Below are 19,513 nucleotides of genomic sequence, written 5' to 3'. Positions count from 1 at the left end.
TTTGGTGCTCAAGCACCTTAGTGATCAAGCATGACTAAGCACTTGGACTAGGGGTGTTCCCACAAGCATCTCAGGCAATCATGTCAAAGCACCTCAAGCACCTTAATCATGCAGCAGGTCAAGTACCTCAAGAACCTTAATCAAGCACCTCAAGCACGACAAGCACCTCAAGCTTGGGCCGGGTTCCCACCTCAAGCTCAGACCTAGCTTACCTAAGGTCAAAGGACTTTTACACACATTATTGGAGGTCTTCAATGAAGCTAACCCTAAGGTCTTATGCTCCATTGGTTAGCCTTGCTCTTTGCTAGACCATCTCTCATTTGGGCCCCTTTACTATTGGCCCCGTGTTGAGATAGATCTATAAGCACATATCTATATCTTAACACTTGTTCCCGTTCATTCTCCCACATTAAGTGATCAATTTAATATGAGAAAATCATTTGGGTTGGTTAGATTTTAGAGTTTATGACACAAGCACAACATGTGAAACAGAGCATACATAATCGGCAGTAACAGTGCCCGCCGAGTCTCCTGGCATGAGCTGTATTTGCATGTGACTGCAAATCTAGCAAAGAGAAAGGGTCATGCACGACCATCCATTAGAAAGTTGGGTTGGGGCGGCAAGATCGTGAAGACTTCAGAGCAGCCCGCTACTGAATACACTCACGAATTCTGCACCTCGTGCAGGAGGAGTTGATGAGGGGAAGCTCCAGTGAGTGCAGTCTAAACGAGAGTTACAGGGCGAGCTAAAGTAGAGGTTGATTCGTCCAAGAAGTGGAGAATGGGTATAGTAATATGAGGCCTTGGATTCTCATCAGTCATGAGTGGTTGGAAGTTATTGGGTACCCTCAAGATAAGAAGGGGTTATTTTATAGCAAGTGGCAGGGGTGGGTAGGGTACCAGTAGTGATACCAAAAAACGTTACTCAAGAAAATAAAAAAAGGTAAAAACAAAGGGCTAAGAAGCCTGCAAACTAATTTTTTCTTATTGCCACATAAAGGCGATGATATAGCAATCACAATAGATATCATCTTTTGCACCACACCATAAACCTTGTGCTTTGGATTATGCTCCCTCTTTAAAGGTTCTTAATCTGGCCCCTTTACCCTATCACAGCTCTGCACAGAAAATCCCCTCAGCACACCCTCCCGTTGTGGCTCCTTCCTACATGCACCTCCGTCTACCTCTACGTAGCCGTATTCCCACCATCGCGTCTCTGTGTCTCTCTCTTGCAATCACATCACGGTCACGACTCAGCACATTCACCATTGGCCTCCCTAGCCTCTGTCTGCCTCCATGCACCCTTAGTCCCACCATCACATCCTTTCATGTCTCCCTTGCATCGTTTCACTGAGAGCAGACTTACGATCTATCATCATCATCATCTCTCCCGCTCTTGCACGTGCACATTCAACTGGAGAAGCATTCTCTCTCTCTCTCTCTCTCTCTCTCTCTCTCTCTCTCTCTCTCTCTCCCCCCCCTGCCTGCGTGCTCCTGACATCTCTCTCTCTCTCTCTCTCTCTCCCTCTCTCCTCCACATCCTCTTTCGGCCCTGCTAGCCTCATTCCACGCCATCTGCACGTCCGTTATCATCTCCTTTGCTCATGACCCCGTTTGCATGGTCCTCGCCTCCTGAGAAACACATAGCAAGACCAAGACACATGTCCATCTATTCTGCGCCTATGCTGGAGAGAGAGAGAGAGAGAGAGAGAGAGAGAGAGAGAGAGAGAGAGAGAGAGAGAGAGAGAGAGAGAGAGAGAGAGAACTTGCCATCTGCAACCCTCTTAGACCTGCAAAGAGAGAGAGAGAGAACTCACCATCTGCATCCCTCTTCAACCCAATCTTGCTGCCCTGATCCTCTGCGACCAATACAACTCGGAGAGTTCAAGCCAGTGCCTTGCTCTGCAATGTTGTTTGCAGTTCACAGCTGATCAAACTTTGAGCGCCCACATTGTCCCTCACATATCGCATATCAAACTTACCCCGTAACGCCTTCGGACTTTACCTTCTCAACAATCGTTGGAGACAAGCCGAGCCAAGCCCAACTAAAGCACGCACAACAACTCGAGCCTGAGGATGTGTTGCACATAATAAATGAAGGCATTGCTCTCTCTCTCTCTCTCTCTCTCTCTCTCTCTCTCTCTCTCTCTCTCTCTCTCTCTCTCTCTGTGCGTTCACGCTCAGACATTGTGTACCTTCTCTGGTCCACAACCACGTAGCTGGCATTATATCCGTCTATGGTCTCCCTCACGATGCTCTTCTTGACACTCCGTCTCAATGTCAACACAATAAAAATAGAACAAAAAAATCTCACTATGACCTTCGCCTCATGGATTTTACAGCAGAGAAAAAATCTATGTCTCTTCATATGTCTCTCCGCTCCACGTGCGAGCTGCTAACCTTTTCCCTAAAATGCATGCACAAATGCACAGAGAGGGATCCATCTAGGCTTCACAACCTATCTTTTATTGTTTCGCTTGCCTTGCATTGTGAAATAGACACAAAGTGTCCACCTTAGCTTAGACACACACACACACACACACAGAGTCTCCTCGCCCCTTGCCCTACTTGCACACTACTGGCCTCTTGTCATGATCGCCTCCATTGCTCATCTTGTCCGCACTGTCGAGGCACGTGGAAAATAATATATATCTCTCTCCCTCCTCCTCGTGTCGCTGGCCCCCTTTTTTGGCCTGCCCAAAGGGCAAGGCTATAGTGATGCCTTCTCTTTTTGCTGACTAAAATAGAAAAAAGGTTGAGTTATATTTTCAAGCATTTTTTGATAGGCTAAATAAGCTGATTGGTTGAAATAAGACAATGGACACTCATTTAAATGAAGAGTGTGTAAATCTAATGATAGACATGTCTTGGGTTTTGGAATATGAATGAATGCTCATTTACCGAGAAAGGATTTTGGGCTTCCATGCTACTGTATGAGTAGGTCCTGCCAATTTTGGGAAGAAGGTGAATTAAGGAGAATCTCTTCCAAAGCTTCAAGGGGAAAACGAGAGGAGTTGGCACGTGCTGGCTTGCACAGTTTCTTTTTAAGGAATCTGCAATGATGCTCTTTGGTTTGAACTAAAAAAAGGGGCCAGCGACACGTGGAGGAGGTAGAGAGATATATATGTCCCACGGTTAGTATAAAACAACGCGTGGCTCGACAGTGTGCGGACAAGGGAGGAGGACAAGCAACAAAGGCGACCAGGACAGGGGAGGCCAGTGGGCAAGGGGGCGAGCAGACTCTCTCTCTCTCTTTCTCTCTCTCTCTCTCTCTCTCTCTCTCTCTCTTTCAGGCGTGCGCTACTAGAGATATGCAACAGGGATAGGAGAGAGGCTCTCGCTGCTGCAGGTGCGCAAGTGGAGCACGCACTCTCTCTGTTTGCCAGTCGAAGCTAGGGTGGACACTCTTTGTGTCTATTTCACAATCCAAGGCAGACAGAACAATAAAAGCCAGGTTGTGAAGTCTAGATGGATCCCTCTGTGTGCATTTGTCCGGAAATGCTTGTTTGATGCCCTATTAGCTCCATTGTAGCTGGCGCCCATCTGCAATAACGTTGGACACACGACTCATGTTCAGCTTGTCTGCTGCCCCATGAAGATAGGCATTCCACATTGGCAAAGGGTTGCCCTTTGTGTGCTAATAGCTGCTCGCTGCATGTCCATGTGTGCATGTCCTCCAAGTATTCCAAATATGTGCTCATTGGCGATTGCCTCCGTGAAACTCTAGCAGCCTCAAGCAAACGAGCTCCCCTCTTTATTGCAAGGGGACTTTTGATGGGTGACAGTAACTTGTTGTGAGTTCGGATCATCAGATTTGTGGCAAATCAATGCACGCGGGGGCCTCGCATTTGTAGTATCGGACACATTATGTGAGTTATTTATGGCAGATCATTGTGGATCCACTGATGAATGTTCAGCAGAGCCTACTCTCTCAACACCATATGTCTTTGCTGTAGAAACAGGTTTGTGATTGCAAGATATTCTATTATCAACCACTGGATGAGTTTGATTTTCTTGTGCTAGTTGTTTCCTGTCATTGCATGGCTCAGTTGAGGGAATAGTTTTTAATCCCATCAGCTTTGCGACTACTCTTGGACTTTGCTTGCTCTTCTTCTCAGGTGTTTTGTCTTTGTTGAGTACCTCTTCTGCATCATTGGTTAAAACCTTAGGAAATCAACATCTATTTTCATTGGCAATCTGCAAACAAAGAGAAGAAAGGCACTAGAGCTTAAGAACAAGAGACATCAAAGTTCGGTAGATAATTATTGTATGTGGGCAAAGAGCTTACAAGTAGCAACTTGGCCATTGTTGGCAACTTCTCATCCTTGTGGCTCCTAACGCCATGCTTCGCAAGTCTCTCTACACATAACAAGCATTAACATAATATGAGCCTATTGCATGTGAACAGAGAGGTCCAGTGATTCTTACCAACAGGAAGAAGTTTTTGAGGGAGCAGACGCTTTCCATTCAATCGTAGATTCCAATCAAAGAGCTGGAAAAAAACGCCTGCGCACCCACCCAACTTAGAGTTTCGCTTCTTGGACAGGTTGGACAACACTTTTTTCGGGTGGATCCGACATGGTGAAGGCCCAACGAGGGAACAGAGAAAAGCAATGGTTGCAAAATATAGATTTTCATGCAGGTGAATGAAGAGAAAGTTGCTATTCAACAGCCATTCTCATATTTACAAGCATTTTCGGGCAAATTGCATGCATGCTCACGCGTGTGAGTCTGAATGTGTGTGTGCACATGTACGCATGAGAGGAATGGAGTCATTCCTCAACTATTAACGTGTGCACCACCTTCCTCTGCCTTCGTCATCTTCTTCATTGTCGTAACTGTTCTTTTTTTTCCCTCTACGATATAAGGCTCACCGCTCTCTTGCGTTGCACGATTGCACACAGTTCACAGCTCTCTCTCTCTCTCTCTCTCTCTCTCTCTCTCTCTCTCTCTCTCTCTAGCTTCCGTCACATATGCATAGGATAATTTGAAAGCAAGAGATGTTAAAACTACAATTTGAGTTGATTATGTAGGCTTTGGCGATGCATCTCTTCATTAATTTTATACATAATTGCCTTTTTTGTGAGGTAATTTGCAACAGATTATATGCTAATCACTCAAAAATGGACCTCAACATGCAAAAAGGAATGAAGATGAATTCAACTAAAATAGATAGAAGGGTATTTTGGGAATTTTTGAATTTCAAGGGTATTTTGGAAATTTTCACAAATTAAAGGGATATTTTGGTAATTTCCCATTTATTATTGATGTCTTAAATCTTTGGCCCGCTTGATCTAGGGGCTCTCTTTCTCTTCTCTCTCTCAGGCTACTATCTGGCAGTGTTTGGGAAAGGTTTGCCTCACTTTAGCCTTGATCTGATTGAAAATCAAGACTAGCAGGTTTCAAACTAAGATAAAGGGAAGAAAAACCATTAAAATATACAAGAAAATAATTTACAATTATGCAAATTAAATTTTTTTACAAGTGTTTTTGGTTTGCATCTTGGCAAGGAGGAAACCCAGTTGTTTAGGAAAAAATACTTTCTAGAATCCCAAATATTGCAGTCCGGTTCTAACCTTCCTGCATCGGCCAGTAATACTACCCTCAAGCCCTTTATCTCCGAGGACTCCAAATTCCTTTCCATTCTCCAACACTTGCAACGTTGACCAAATGTCCTTTGTCCATATGATGTGCAAGCCCTTACATCATATGCCTCTAAGAGGGGGCCTCCATGAAGGGGGGTAACTGCTTCCCTCCTCAGAGGTGCGGCTGGATTTTAAAACCTTTAACACTAGAATGGTAACATGACACTTTTGTGTCCTGATAAGTGACCATTTTGCTTGAATTATTTGAAGAGTATGAAAATTAATTTCTAGGTGCTATATATCCACAAAGTTGCCTTATGAGCTGAAAAAAACTTAGCATTTTTTTTTGAGTATCAATCTCACCATTAACCTTACTCTGCATAACATTTTTGAACCTAAACTGTGTGAAAAACGGGTCCTGTTTTTGTCCTTTTTTCAAATTTTGGCAACTATACTACTCTAAACTTCATGTTTGTGAGGTTTAGATGGCTAGAGGTTAGGCCTTCATAGTTCTCAACATGTTTTGATGCTTGTAGGGAGAGCTAAGTGTTAAAATTGAAAGTTATGACCAATTTATAAGAATTGCATAATCCTTTTTTTTTTTGGCCAAAATTAGCACTTTTATGATTTTTTTGGTGGCTTTCTTGATATCCAAATCCAATTTTGATTGCGTAAGTGTAATGTATAACATAAAGCTAATCTTCCTTGAGTTTTGGGGGACCTAATATGTTATATAGCATAGTGTATGATGATGGTTGAGTTTTTTGATTTTGCTGAAGAAACATTTTAGAGTAGCAAGTATAACTTTCTCAATATTGCTAGTTTCTTAGGCCAATTGTGTGTATTTTGTAGGTAGTAACCATATCTAATTATAGACTATAGACTTGGCTAGATATTGAGTAGTTTTTATGGGTTTCTAGAGGTCATAATGCTAAACCCAGTTTTTCATGTTTGCTGTATTTAGCACTTTATCATTGCCTCCAAGGTTCCAATTGTAAGAGATCCATTATCCTTTTGACATGCTCCATGGCTTCTTTTGAATCCAAAGACCCAAAGGAAACTAAGAAAACATGTATATAGTATCTGTATTGAGCGTGACTATAGAAACTTTGATGATAGGTCCGCAGAATGGCAAAAATGCAACTTTTTTGTACCTATTTTTTTTTACCAAAAAAAAATTAGTGAGGTAAAAGCAACCATATGTTTTGGTCACCAACCCATTGAAGTTAACAGGGCATTTTATCTCATGTCCTACAAAAATCCCCAGTCTTATTTATATGCAATCAACTGTAAGAAATTGCTGTTTTGGGCAAAATGCACTGGTCCATCCACTTTGGAGGCTTGTAGTGACCAAGGGATGAAAAAAATTACAAGCTTCTCATTTTTTCCATATGTAGTAGTTATTGAACTATAAGCTCATGAAAGGATTTTTCAAAATGAGTGGATCTACTATGGTTTTGGAATTTTTTCCTAGAACCCTGAAAGGACACTTTTATGTCCTGTTAGGTTACCATTCTAGTGTTAATCCCCCTCCCATTCAGCATGAACGTGAAGGCTTGTCATTTCAAAATGTCCCATCAAGCTCTCTCTTACAAATATCCAGCTCGGCTTTCTAGCCACACCGACAAGGTATCCTCAACAACCAATCAATTGGCTTTGCTAGCGGCCAATGGTGTGTGTGTGTGTGTGTGTGTGTGTGGAGAGAGAGAGAGAGAGAGAGAGAGAGAGAGAGAGAGAGAGAGAGAGAGAGAGAGAGAGAGAGAGAGAGAGAGAGAGAGAGAGAGAGAGAGAGAGAGAGAGACATGCTACAATCCCAATCGCCATTGATTGGGTGTTAGTGCTCGTGAGAAAGAGATTGCAAGTGTGAAGCCTTCTTCTTACGCAACGCTAGAGACTAGGAAGGGGGGGGGGGGGGAGAGAGAGAGAGAGAGAGAGAGAGAGAGAGAGAGAGAGAGAGAGAGAGAGAGAGAGGGATGAATGTGTGTTCGTGGAAGAGATTTGGTGTTATTTGTGCATCCTTGCTCTTTTTCTCCAATCCTTATTGATGAGTCACAACCTCCTCACCTTGGTCAACATTGCCTACAATCTCCCCCCCCCCCAAGCAACCGTCCCCATACTAATGATGCCTCCATATTCCTCTACCTCGCGTTGGCTCAACAAGTTTGAACCAAAGTTCGTCTTCTATGTCTCCCTTGGTAGCCTTGCCTTGGTCTCCTCGAAACAAAATAGGAGCTCATAGTCGGCTTCGAATTGTCCAAACATCCTTTTCGTATGGATTACTCACCCCAACCTCATGTGCGACAACTCCCCAAAGTTAAATGAAAAGTTCCTCCATCGTGAAAGGATCGATCCTTCTTTGTCTCTTGGGCTCCCAAATTCAAAGTCCTTATCACCCAAACATGAGTTTGCAGCTCCACTCTCGAGGTACATCACTGCAAGAGTGCCCACGAAAACCTACCTATGCTTACTTATTTATATGTGCAAATACATACACATGCATGTGTGTGTGTGTGTGTGTGAGAGAGAGAGAGAGAGAGAGAGAGAGAGAGAGAGAGAGAGAGAGAGAGAGAGAGAGAGAGAGAGAGAGAGAGAGAGAGAAGATTTTGACGTGTATTGAATTTCTATGCATAACATTCAACTAGGTTGAAATATTTTATATTTTTATTGGCAGGCCTTGCGATTTTATCACTTGTTTAGTTCAAACCAAAGTGAGCATCATTGTAGACATCTTGAAAAGAAACTGTGCAACCAAAGCAGTGCCAGCTCTTCTCTTTTTCCCCTTGAAGCTTTGGGAGCATCTTCCCAGACTCTCCTTAATTCACCTCCTTCCCAAATTTGACAGGCAGGACCTACTCATACGGTGGTAGCATGGAAGCCCAAAATCTTTTCTTGGTAAATGAGCATTCATTCATATTTCAAAACTCAAGACATGTCTATCATTAGATTTACACACTCTTCATTTAAATGAGTGTCCACTATCTTATTTCAACCAATCAGCCTATTTACCCTATCAAAAAAATGCTTGAAAATATAACTCAACCTTTTTTATATTTTAGTCAGCAAAAAGAGAAGGCATCACTATAGCCTTGCCCTTTGGGCATGCCAAAAAAGAATCCTCTGTCTGAGCGCTATAAAAAATTAAATGTGTGAGGGAGTAGGACACACACTGAATATCTTGCTTCCTCCCCTGCTGTTTTCCTATGTGCTACTTGCTAGCTCTATGCTTTGTGCTTTGCATCTTCTGCCCGTGAGCTACGGATTCAAGCAGTGTGTATGTGTGTGTGTGTGTGTGTGTGTACAAACACAATGCCAAAAGCACTTCCCGATTGCTCTGCAAATCCCCTCCCCCCCCCGGTAACCAATTTGCTGCTCATTTTACAGCTGCTCGCTTTTGCTTGCTTCAACACACAAGCACACACACCTTGCCTTGCTTCAAGATGCACACAACACTGGTTTTAAACCTCAAATGCTCACAGTGCAAAGCTTCATTACTTGCTCGACTTGCTCTGCTACAAGCAATTCCCCTTGCAATGCTTGGTTTTCTGCTTTTGATTTATCGCATAATACCCAATATCTAGATCTTCGTCTTCACCTACAAAGCTTGTGAATCTTGAATTCCCAAGCTTTATCCAAATTCTTTGCACTCAATTTCTCTCTCTGTAGACTTGCCGGGATCTGGCCTGCCTTGCAGCTCCCCAGTCTCTTGCTTAATATCCAATGCTCACTTGCCCTGCAGGATTTTTTTCCTCGATTCCTACAAAGATCCCCAATTTGCTTCAAGATTCCCTCGTCTCGAGAGGGGTTGCTCGTGTCGAGACCTTCGAGCTCCAAGATCCATTTGGATCTCTTTTGATCCGACTCCTCTGCATCAAATCTATCATTGCAAAGCTCCAATTCAAGCTCCAAGCTCCGCCATAGCCGGCGAGCTCACCGCTTCCGTGTTAATCGTTGGGAAACCGTTGCATGCATGCCGATTGGCAAGCTGTAGCTCTGATACCAATTGAAGAGTGCATAGTGCAGAATGTGTGTGCGGTGTGGTATGCAGCGTGGTGCATGCGGGAAGGGGAAGAAGGAGAAGGAGTGCAAGGTGTGTGGGTGGAGAAACACTCAAGAATGAGCCAACACAAAGGCCTTTACCCCAAAAATAACCTCTTTTTCTTCCCCCTTTGCCATTCTTTAACTGTTTCCTTAACAACGATATGATTTTCACCTCCTAAATGGGAGTCTTGCATTGCCAGATCGGTACTTACTTTAGCCTTCACGGGAAAATCCTTGGCAAAGTGCCTAAATCTGTTACACTCAAAGCAGGCCCCAAAGTAAGTCCCAAAGTTGAGCAGAATCGTAATTAGCCCTGGTCCAACATTGATGACCATGCTCTTTGGTGTGTCTTAGAAACATTCCAACCTATGCACACCCAGTTAGAGGCCCTGCCTAGTGCTCTCTTGTTAGGAACAAACAAGGGGGAGCAAGCATCCTGATATTATCCCAGAGCCAACTTGGCAACCCCGCAAACTCGACCCAAACTGGATGAATCCGCATGAGAAATTCTGCTGAATCAAATACAGGCTCCCATGGCTCTACACATACTGTTGTCTTGTTAAACAATAGGGGACCTTTATCCAAGATCTTTGAAACGTCGAAGTCATCCTTGAATCTAATTGAGTAGAATCCCTTAACGAGGTATGGTATTTTCAATTGCTCCTCCATGCCCTGAATCCATTGCATCAACTCGTATCTACTCAGGACTCTCTCATTGAAGCCAAACAAAAGTGTAATCTTTGCTTGCATGGCTAGCTGTTTTTTAAATAAGTGCTGGTGGAATTGCAACTGTGATAGCCTCCGCAACCTGCTGCAGAAGAGACTTGTTTAAAGCACTATATGCTTGATCTACCATCCCATCTTTGGATAGCCACTACATTCGACCGATGAGCTAGTTCTCTAGTTCTTTTGTTACCACTAGGGCCGATCTCTATCTTTCTGTTAACTTTATTTAGTTCATGTTCGAGCGGGCTCAGTTTTCATGGCCTTCATCACTAGATGCCTCAACAATTGTGACTTTGTTGCTGTCCGTAGGATTAAGACCATTCACAATGCTTGCAAATGAGATGTATGTTCGGAGAGAGCCAAAATTGGAAGCCAACTTGTTGGCGTTCATACATATGGTGCCTTGGGGCACCCCTGCCTTGAGTGTCTTTTCCTAAAAATTAAATCCTTTCGTGTCAAGGTTGATCACTTTATCCTTTTCTTTAATAGGGAAAGTCTTCTCAACCAAGTATTCTTTATTTTCAACCTGGATCGGACCCTTTGTCGATGCTTCACCTATCATAATTTCGATGCTTGATGATCGCAATGCTCACCCATCCCCTTTGTCCATCGACACAACACCTTCATGCATCGATAGTTTCCTAGCCATAAGCATCTGCAAGAACTTTAGGATGTCCTCCTCCATGTGCAACATCTCTGCATCCATGGTAGACTTTGCTATGGATTCAATGCTTAGTGGTAGGGGGGAGATGGTAGGAAGAGCCGTAACCTAGTGGGAACGATATTTAACAAAGGGCATGAGAAGCAAAAGTGCCAAAGATAAAGGATCATTGAACGTTGAAGATGATGTATAATCAGCGCGTAAAAGATAAAGTCACCGCGCAAAGGAGTGTTGGCAACAAGGTTTTCTTGCCAATGAACTTGAATCGACACAAGGAGGGGACATAGTGAGGAGAGAAGGAGCAAGGAACAACCCGGGCAAGGATGGGACAAAAAAGCCGGACAAAGCTGAAGGAGACGCCGCCGTAAGAGAGACCAACCACAATAAAGCCTCTGCTGGCCAAGATGAACACACAATGAGCCGGAGGTTTTATATCACCTACTACTACCTAGCCCTAGCTGCCATCGCTACAAAGTTTCATCCACAAGCAAATGGTGGAGTGTCTTCGTGGCATAGCCCATGTAGGTGGATGGGAGGAATGCCCTTCTTATTTCTCTTTACCTACTCAAAATGAAAATTACTCTAAGAGTTTAGTGCAACGTATTATTCTTAATTTCACTAGTAATGGTTATTGTAACGCAACTTTTGTGTACAATTTTTTACGTGAATCTACCAAGATTGCAAGCGCAGGGAAAGCAAATGAAAGGGAAAATCGAATGAAGGGCGGGGGCACATGGAGTAGGCAAATGCCAATGCAAACATTGGAAGGCAAGGGCAGATGGCGACCATGGCAGCACATGGAGAAGGGGAGCATGGTTGTTGCGTACCTACGAGCACGAACAACAGGTGCGATAGAGCACTACCTATGTGGGCATGAATAGTAGAGCCGAGGAAGCTTGCTTGAACAAATGCAAGACTTTTTTTTTCTAAGGACATTGCTTTCACAAGGCATTGTGTTGGCGTGGTCAGTGCATCGATCTCCATTTGATGAGGTCAAGCATTTGGCTCCCAGCTACACTAAAGTGGACTTTTTGGCCTGCCCAAAGGGCAAAGGCTATAGAGATCACTTCTTTTTTTGCTGACTTAAAAAAAAAAAAAAAAGTTGAGTTGTATTTTTAAGCATTTTTTGACATGTCAAAAATATTGATTGGTTGAAATAAGATAGTGGGTACTCATTGAAATGAATTGTGTAAATCTAATCATGGGTATATCTTTAGTTTTGAAATATGAAATGAACTCTCATATATGTCAAGGAAAAGATTTTGGGTTGTCCAATGCCTTTATGATCATGAAAAGTTGACAGCTTTACATGTTAAATGATAATGCTTTAGAGGCTCCACAAATCCCAAGAGTCACCTTTTCATTTTGAAATTTGTATTACCCACCTTTTCATTTTGAGAATTTGGTTATCCTTTGAAACTTCAGGTAATAGATTAAAATTGTCATTTTTGTTAGTTAAAACTTTATGGAAGGAATTTATCATTTGGGGCTTTAACCTTTAAAGATTTTCTTTTAATTTTTAAAAATTTTAAAGCTAAGTTTAGAACTTAAAGATTTTAAAGCTAAGTTTAAAGAATTTATCTCTCTCTCTCTCTCTCTCTCTCTCTCTCTGTCTCTCTTTGGCACACACAACTGCACGCCTCCTATTTTGGCATGCCTTGTGAGCCTGACCAGTGACCATGCTACCTCAGATCGAGAGGGCCGCTACCCATTGCATCTCTCTCTCTCTCTCTCTCTCTCTCTCTCTCTCTCTCTCTCTCTCTCTCTCTCTCTCTCTGAGTACAGGCGCGCCTCCTATTGACGGGCATATCACGGCTAGCTTAGCTAGGATAGGGCACATGGCCAGGGAGAGATCTAGCTTGCTCTTTGTTCTCCTTGTGCGATGTGGTAAGCAGTCGAAGCTCGCAACAGTGGTTGCTATTTGCACACTGTGGTGGTGGAGCAGGGGGCAACCTGGCAGCGAATGGGAATTGTAGAATGATACTTCAACGACACTACATCATAATCATGCCCAACAAAAGCCAGAATGCAGAATGGAGGTGGTCAATGAGCAATGTGGGCTCAATGAGGTCCTTGACGCACCAGCTTCACGAATACGCCCAAGCTTCCTGATCTAGGAAGGCTTGTGCAACAGCATGAGATTTTCCCTTTTTGATTGGAAGCAACTCCTGCTGCTGCTGGTAAAAGTGATAAGGTAAACTATATATAAGTATGTATGTATAATTGTCTTGCTTCCACCAGTTTTGACATAAGCTTGTGCATACTTGGGGATCAGTTTTGACGTAACGCACATTGCATGACTGAAGCCGTAAAAACACAAGACTGTTTCTGACATTTTCCATGTGAGAAAGGAGCTGTTTCCCCTTTGCATTTGGCTTGCCGAGGTCATCGTCATGAGCCACTACCTGGCGGGAGGACCGCACAGTACAGATCTAGCTAGGTGTAGTTTGGGCAAAAAGAAGTTTTTGAAATTTTCCCATGGGGGCAAGCAGCTGTTTTCCCATGGTTTCTCCATCATGAGCTACTCCATTGGATAAATCACATCATGAGCTACTCCTTTGGAAAAATCACATCATGAGCTACTCCATTGGAAAAATCATGGCTATGTAGTTCCATGAGGTTAATGTTACAGTTGGGAGCAGGAGATTGCCGGCCGGTAACCAGCTTCCTCCCTGAATTGCACCTTATAGTAGGGACTAGGCGGCCGGCAACCAACTAATTCCTCTCTGAATTGCACCTACCTATAGGTCTGTGGTCCTTCCCTCGCAGTAGCTCCTGACATTAATGTCCTGATCCACAAATGGGGCTGCAACACGCACAATAGCGGAGCCAAAGTGGGCGCTATCCAGTGCCAGCAGAGCATGCAGTGCATGCACGGGAGGCAGCGTCCCCTGTTGAGCTTGGTTGGTGTAGATGCAGAGGCGAGGACTCCAGAAAGGAAAACTACTTCCAAGATCTTTGATACAGGGATGGTGGGGACCCGAGTAGTCCTATACGCACTCCTACAAGAGCTCTGAGGCTACCACAGGTGCTGCAACAACAAGAGGTAGGAATGGCATCCACTCTGTAGTTTGTGTTTGTGTGTGTGCAAAATATCTCTACTTAGTTGCTGCTGGTACATCCACAATATTGCTCTGCATACATCATGCATTTTGCGTTTGAGTCGATTCCAGTTGAGACTCTGTCTCAAAAGGCAAGGTTTTGATCCTCTTCTGTTTGTGTTTGTTCATGTTTATAGAACGAGGACACACAGTCTCAAGGAGATAAATCCACAGGAAGCTGCGAGCAGCCGAGCCCCATTTCTGTGCTGGAAGGCCCCTTCTACGAGGACGACGCTGCATCTCCACCAACTAACACTAAGTTCGTTCTCAAACTCGAATTAGGTTAAACACCTTCACGACATTTGTTTGGACTTTGAGTTTCTTCTTCTTCAAATCTTTTGCAAAACCTCGCCCCACTGAATTATAAGCTTGTAGCTCTATCGTTGTACAGTGTGTGCGTGTCAGGTTGGCTTGGCAAAATAGCAGGGTTTTCCCATGGTGAGTTTTGCAACTCCAACTAGGGTTGCTTTCTGCACAACATTCTACACATGTTTCAATATTTTTGCCCACTTAGAATGAGCGGGAAAAAATGTCTCCCTAAGAAGGGGCTTCCACAAGAGGGAGTAATGTCTAGAGAAGAGAAGACAAGATCGATGTGATCGAAAAAATCTCACGCTCGAGAGGGGGTTATTCTAACTTAGCCCCTCTCGTGGAGGCCCCCTATAAGTTCCTTGAATTCAAGCTCATGGAATGGAGACAACAAACCCATTTCAGGCTTCAGCTAGAGTTAAGCCCTTTTTGGAACTTTAACTTTTGCCTACATTGAGCCCTAGAGGATTAGCTATGCCTCTGGCATCGGCTCTCCTTCATTGGGAGCGATCAATAGTGAGACTTGAACACATAGCCTTTTCCTTGGAGGATTCGACTTCAAGCTCATATATCCTAGACGCCAAACCTATTTCGGCAAAAGGTAAGTCCCTTTTTGGCATGACCGTCTTGCTTAGATCGTGAGCTTTTCATGGAAATGATATATAGTTGAGTCCAAAGGACAAAGTAAATCCAAAGCAATCATGTCATGTTTCTTCATTCATACTAACACATTATTATGTCATGTTCCTCACTTGCAGGACACATTTTGTGCATTGAAGCTCTCCTGCTTAAAGTGTTTGAGTTGCTAGTAATTGGTATCATTCATTTATTTCAAAGGCTTCAACAATTTATCTGAGACATAAATTGGATTGTGTGTTTTTCAGAGCTTGAGGAAGAGACAAAAGAAGAAGCAAGCGAAGGGAGCTCTTTGCATCTTCTTTCCCCTCTGTTGATGTGTTGCGGCCACCCACAGAATGTAGCACTTACAGATTTCAACTATGTGAAGCATCTTTTGGAGGTTTCATGTTCGCCACAGCGCCGTGATGGCGGCGAGAATGCACATGATGCTACCGGCATATGGAAGCTAAGGCCCCCTGGATTCCCACTACTTTTTGCAGCTAGAAGAGGAGGTAGCAGCTTGTAAAACAGAACCAGGAAGTAGCAATTGGAGAAGAATGCTTTTTGACAGCATAAATGGCAGCATAGAGAGAGGATGCACACATGGTGCCTTTACCAGCATCAGCCCTGGCTCCTAGCTTGTGAATGTGACCTCCATGGCACGATCGTGAATGGATGGTTGGCGGCAATAGTGCAAAGAAAATTAGAGGCAAGGTTAATGGGAGCATAGGAACAATTATTGGTGAGGGTGAAGAGGAGGGAGATGGCCCACATGCTTGAGAGGACATACTTGGCGGACGCCAAGATGCTTGGGCGGACTTCCTTGTAGAAAGGGGGGAGTTGGGTTTAGATCTAGAGCGCCTAATTTTCAAAGACCTCCTAGACCACACGATCCGAGACCTCGGTCTCCTACTCCACCCTCCTCTCTCCCTCACCACCAAAAGGCAACTCTTCAAACTGCACAAGTGAGAGTGGCCCATTTTCTACATTCATGTAACTTTATTACACTCGAACATATTGATATAATTGATTAAGCTCCGACCCTTCCTCCCCTGCACCTCTACCACCATGTTTCATTGTCTTCACTAAATAGTACCAATCCTCAAGCTACCCAAAAATCCTGTTGCGATATTCTCAACTTAAGCTTACATCTAGTTTAAACTTTTGCCCATCTTAATTAAAGGTTTTCTTCACTCCAGCTTATGAATGAACTGAAAATTGTGCAAAAAGAATAATAATAGGAATTTTAGGTCTGCATTTCATGGAGTTAACTTACGACATGAGGTTTGCATTTAATTAGCACTTTGTAAATAGTCTTAACAAGACATGACATTCATGGTATGTCCTTAAGGGCATGCGAAAATTAGTGGATAAGTGTCCTCCCCAAGGGATATCCACAAAGGCCCTGACTTTGTTCTGAGAGAGAGAGAGAGAGAGAGAGAGAGAGAGAGTGTGAGTGCTGCTATTTATGAGCTGCTTCACGTAACCATGTCTGGCAAGAGGAATATCAAAGAGGTGAAGGAAGAGAATGTTACTCACAGTGGACCTCGGTGCTCGTGACGGCGGGCACGTCTTTGGAGTAGCACATATTTTTGCCTCATTCAATGACACCTTCGTGGTCATCTAACCAACGCCCACCTTCGTGCATGTCACAGATCTGTCTGGCAAGGAGATTGCTCGAGTTACTGGTGGCATGAAGGTGAAAGCTGACAGACTAGACGAGTCTTCTCCGTACGCAGCCATGCTTGCTGCTCTGCAGGATAGCGCGCACAAGTGCAAGGAGCTCATGATCACTGCTCTACACATCAAGCTGCGAGCAGCTGGGTTGTAACAAGACAAAGACGCGTGGTCTTGGCGCACAATCTGCACTGAGAGTACTTGCTCATTCTGGCATGCGGATTGGACGAAGTGAGGATGTCACACCTATCCCTACAGACAGCACAAGAAGGAAAGGTGGTAGAAGAGGTCACCGGCTGTAATTAGGGCAGCTGTAGACGCGTTTGGATTTTCTTCTATCTTTGCTAGAAGATGATTGTTTTTGTTCACCAAGCGAGCCTGAGGTAGACGTCCTAGCTCCAATGGAACTTGTGATGATTGGATTATTGTTATAGGCAAGTTTTTTTTTTGCCGGAGTTATGTTGGTTTTGGTTACATTGATTATCATGGTCCCGATTTTGTATAGGCTTCGTGCTGTGAGGAATCTAAATTAGAACTAGTTCTCACTCTAGAGAGAGAGAGAGAGAGAGAGAGAGAGAGAATCTAATTGGAGGTGGTCACAGCCATAGCCAGGGGCTACTGCTGGGGGTGGAGCAAAGTGGAGGCCAAGCACTGTCACCTTCACCGTTATGTTCTTGCCAGGGGGACTGGAATGCGAGAAGAAAGGGGCTGCAGTGCAAGAGCATTTGTAGGTGCAGGTTTCTATCTAGTGGAAAGGCGTATAAGACCGAGTGAGATGGTGATGCAAGACTGCAAGTGATGCTCTCTCTCTCTCTCTCTTTTCCCTTCAGCAGGTTAATTATCCAACACCTCTCCAGCTTCTTCTTCTTCTTCGTATTGAGTCCATGTGCATCATTTGAAAGTAGCGTGAACTCATTGTATGATGTATCTCAACCTGATACTTCCAATTACAGGCATCGTGATTTTATCACTTTTTTTCTCCTTGTTTTACTTTGAACCACATTTTTCACCTTAAAATAGCAGGCCTTGTGATTTTATCACTTGTTCTTAATGAGTGTGCTGCTTTGAAGAGATGGAGGAAGGAATCTCCAAAGATTTTGCTTAAAGAAAAGAAAAAGGAGCGAGAGGTGCACTCAATCAATCGTTTTGGACCTGGTTCTTTAAGGAGAATATACCAAGATGCTATTGTTGCTTCGAGGAAAAAAAAGAGAGGAACGACACATGCGAGAGAGAGAGAGAGAGAGAGAGAGAGAGAGAGATGCTATGTGTTTAGGCGAAGGCGTGCTGAGAAATAGTGATTTTCTTCCTTTACGTAATATCGGCATCTCCTCGTCCGTCTTGCTTTGCGATTGTGTTATTGGTTATGTGCATCCTTCCTTGCACTGGGATGGAGAGAGAGAGAGAGAGAGAGAGAGAGAGAGAGATTCTTTTTCCTTTGGGCTTAGCAGCTTCGTGCAGGTGCCAGTGGAGGCAAGTCGATGTTGTCGTGGACACAAGACACACACGTGTAAAGCTACCTTTTGGTTCCTCTGGCCTGTGTCGATACCATGGCCAGGTGGCCCTTGCGCTATAGCTTGCAGCTCAGAGCTCCTTGTCATGCAAGAACTGGAGGCAAGGAGGTATTGTTTGTGGTGCAAGTAGGAATGTGTGCTGAGGTAAAGGGACCTGGGGGTTCCCCCTCACGCGAGAATTGGAGGCAAGGCGGTATTCTTTATGGTGCAGGGAGAAATGCGCACCAAGCGCCCCTTATGAGGGAAGGGGAAGCGCCCCTTGCAGGCATAATTGTGCAGTGACGTGAGAGAAAAGGGGGGTACATTGTGCAATACAAGTGACATCAACAGTGATGGAGATAAGGGGGACCATTTTCCTTCCAATTTCGTAGATTTCAAGGGGAATTTGGATAGCACATTAATGGATATAGTGAAAAATAGACCGAGGAGGCATCATTATTTTTGAAAAAGAATAGAATAGGAGAATCAAGATAGGTTCTTCTCTATCTGTGAGCTGTGAGCGGAAGGGTGTGAACAATGATTTGTGGAAGGTTGTGAGAAGGGGAGATGTTGGCCATGCTTATCTTTTTCCTCTCGAGGCTGGTCACGTGCAGGCCATGCTTCTCTCTCTCTCTCTCTCTCTCTCTCTCTCTATATGGATGCACAAGATGGGTGAGCATAGTCTAAAGAGCTTATTCTGCTCAGATTTTTGATTCGGGCTCATTTCGGCCTTCGTTTCCACTACAGGCAGTACTGCGTAGGTTATTTTGTCATTTTGTGTAAAATTTCTATCAGTGCATTTTTGCATAGCAGGTCCCTTACGGTCTTCTATGGTTTGTGCTATATAGTACGTGTTGTTCCCGCGTTGTTTCTCCTCTTTTCGGACAGTTTTCACATAAGGTGCAACATTTACCATGGCTGACAACAACACAGAAGTGTTCAAGATGTTTACTGTTGAGGATAAATTGGATGGGGACAATTACCCTATGTTGGCTTATATGATGCAACATGTTCTTGTTTCGAAGGGTGCAGGGCATTGATGTATGTCCTGGTTCTGAGGATGTAGGCGACGTTGAGGATGTTGCAGGTCTTGCTGCAAGGATTGCTGCTGTTAGAGTTGTTTTGCCTACAGCTGAGCAAGCTCGTTGGGATTTAAAAGATGCACAAGATCATGCATTGATTGCGTTTTCTGTGAAGCGCACTATTATTCCCCACATTCGTTCAACGAAATCTGCCAAACAAGCTTGGGATATTTTGGCTCGTCTTTATGCAAGTCGCAATGAGGCTAAAATTGCATTGCTGCGTAAA

General features: G+C 43.9%; 1 protein-coding gene and 1 pseudogene across 1 annotated transcript; both read left to right on the top strand.

Moving 5' to 3' along the window:
- The first annotated feature begins 2,873 nt into the window (after nt 1-2,873).
- Nucleotides 2,874-4,874, top strand: LOC147435907 (uncharacterized). Its single transcript, XM_086488063.1, has 2 exons — nt 2,874-3,962; nt 4,409-4,874. The coding sequence occupies exons 1-2, from the start codon at nt 3,881-3,883 to the stop codon at nt 4,525-4,527; spliced, it is 201 nt and encodes a 66-aa protein (XP_086344189.1). The 5' UTR covers nt 2,874-3,880; the 3' UTR covers nt 4,528-4,874.
- Nucleotides 4,875-16,526: 11,652 nt separating this feature from the next.
- Nucleotides 16,527-17,654, top strand: LOC147435906 (small ribosomal subunit protein uS11y pseudogene; annotated as a pseudogene).
- Nucleotides 17,655-19,513: the final 1,859 nt, after the last annotated feature.

The sequence above is a fragment of the Adiantum capillus-veneris genome, chromosome 18 (assembly GCF_014529385.1).
Source record: "Adiantum capillus-veneris isolate H3 chromosome 18, ASM1452938v2, whole genome shotgun sequence".
Taxonomy (NCBI): domain Eukaryota; kingdom Viridiplantae; phylum Streptophyta; class Polypodiopsida; order Polypodiales; family Pteridaceae; genus Adiantum; species Adiantum capillus-veneris.
This window is presented reverse-complemented; position numbering and strand designations above follow the sequence as displayed.

Coding starts and splice junctions, on each gene's coding strand:
- LOC147435907 (XM_086488063.1), top strand. CDS start 3,881: ATGGCAGATCATTGTGGATCCACTGATGAATGTTCAGCAGAGCCTACT. Junction 3,963..4,408: donor TGTCTTTGCTGTAGAAACAG/GTTTGTGATTGC, acceptor GCATGTGAACAG/AGAGGTCCAGTGATTCTTAC.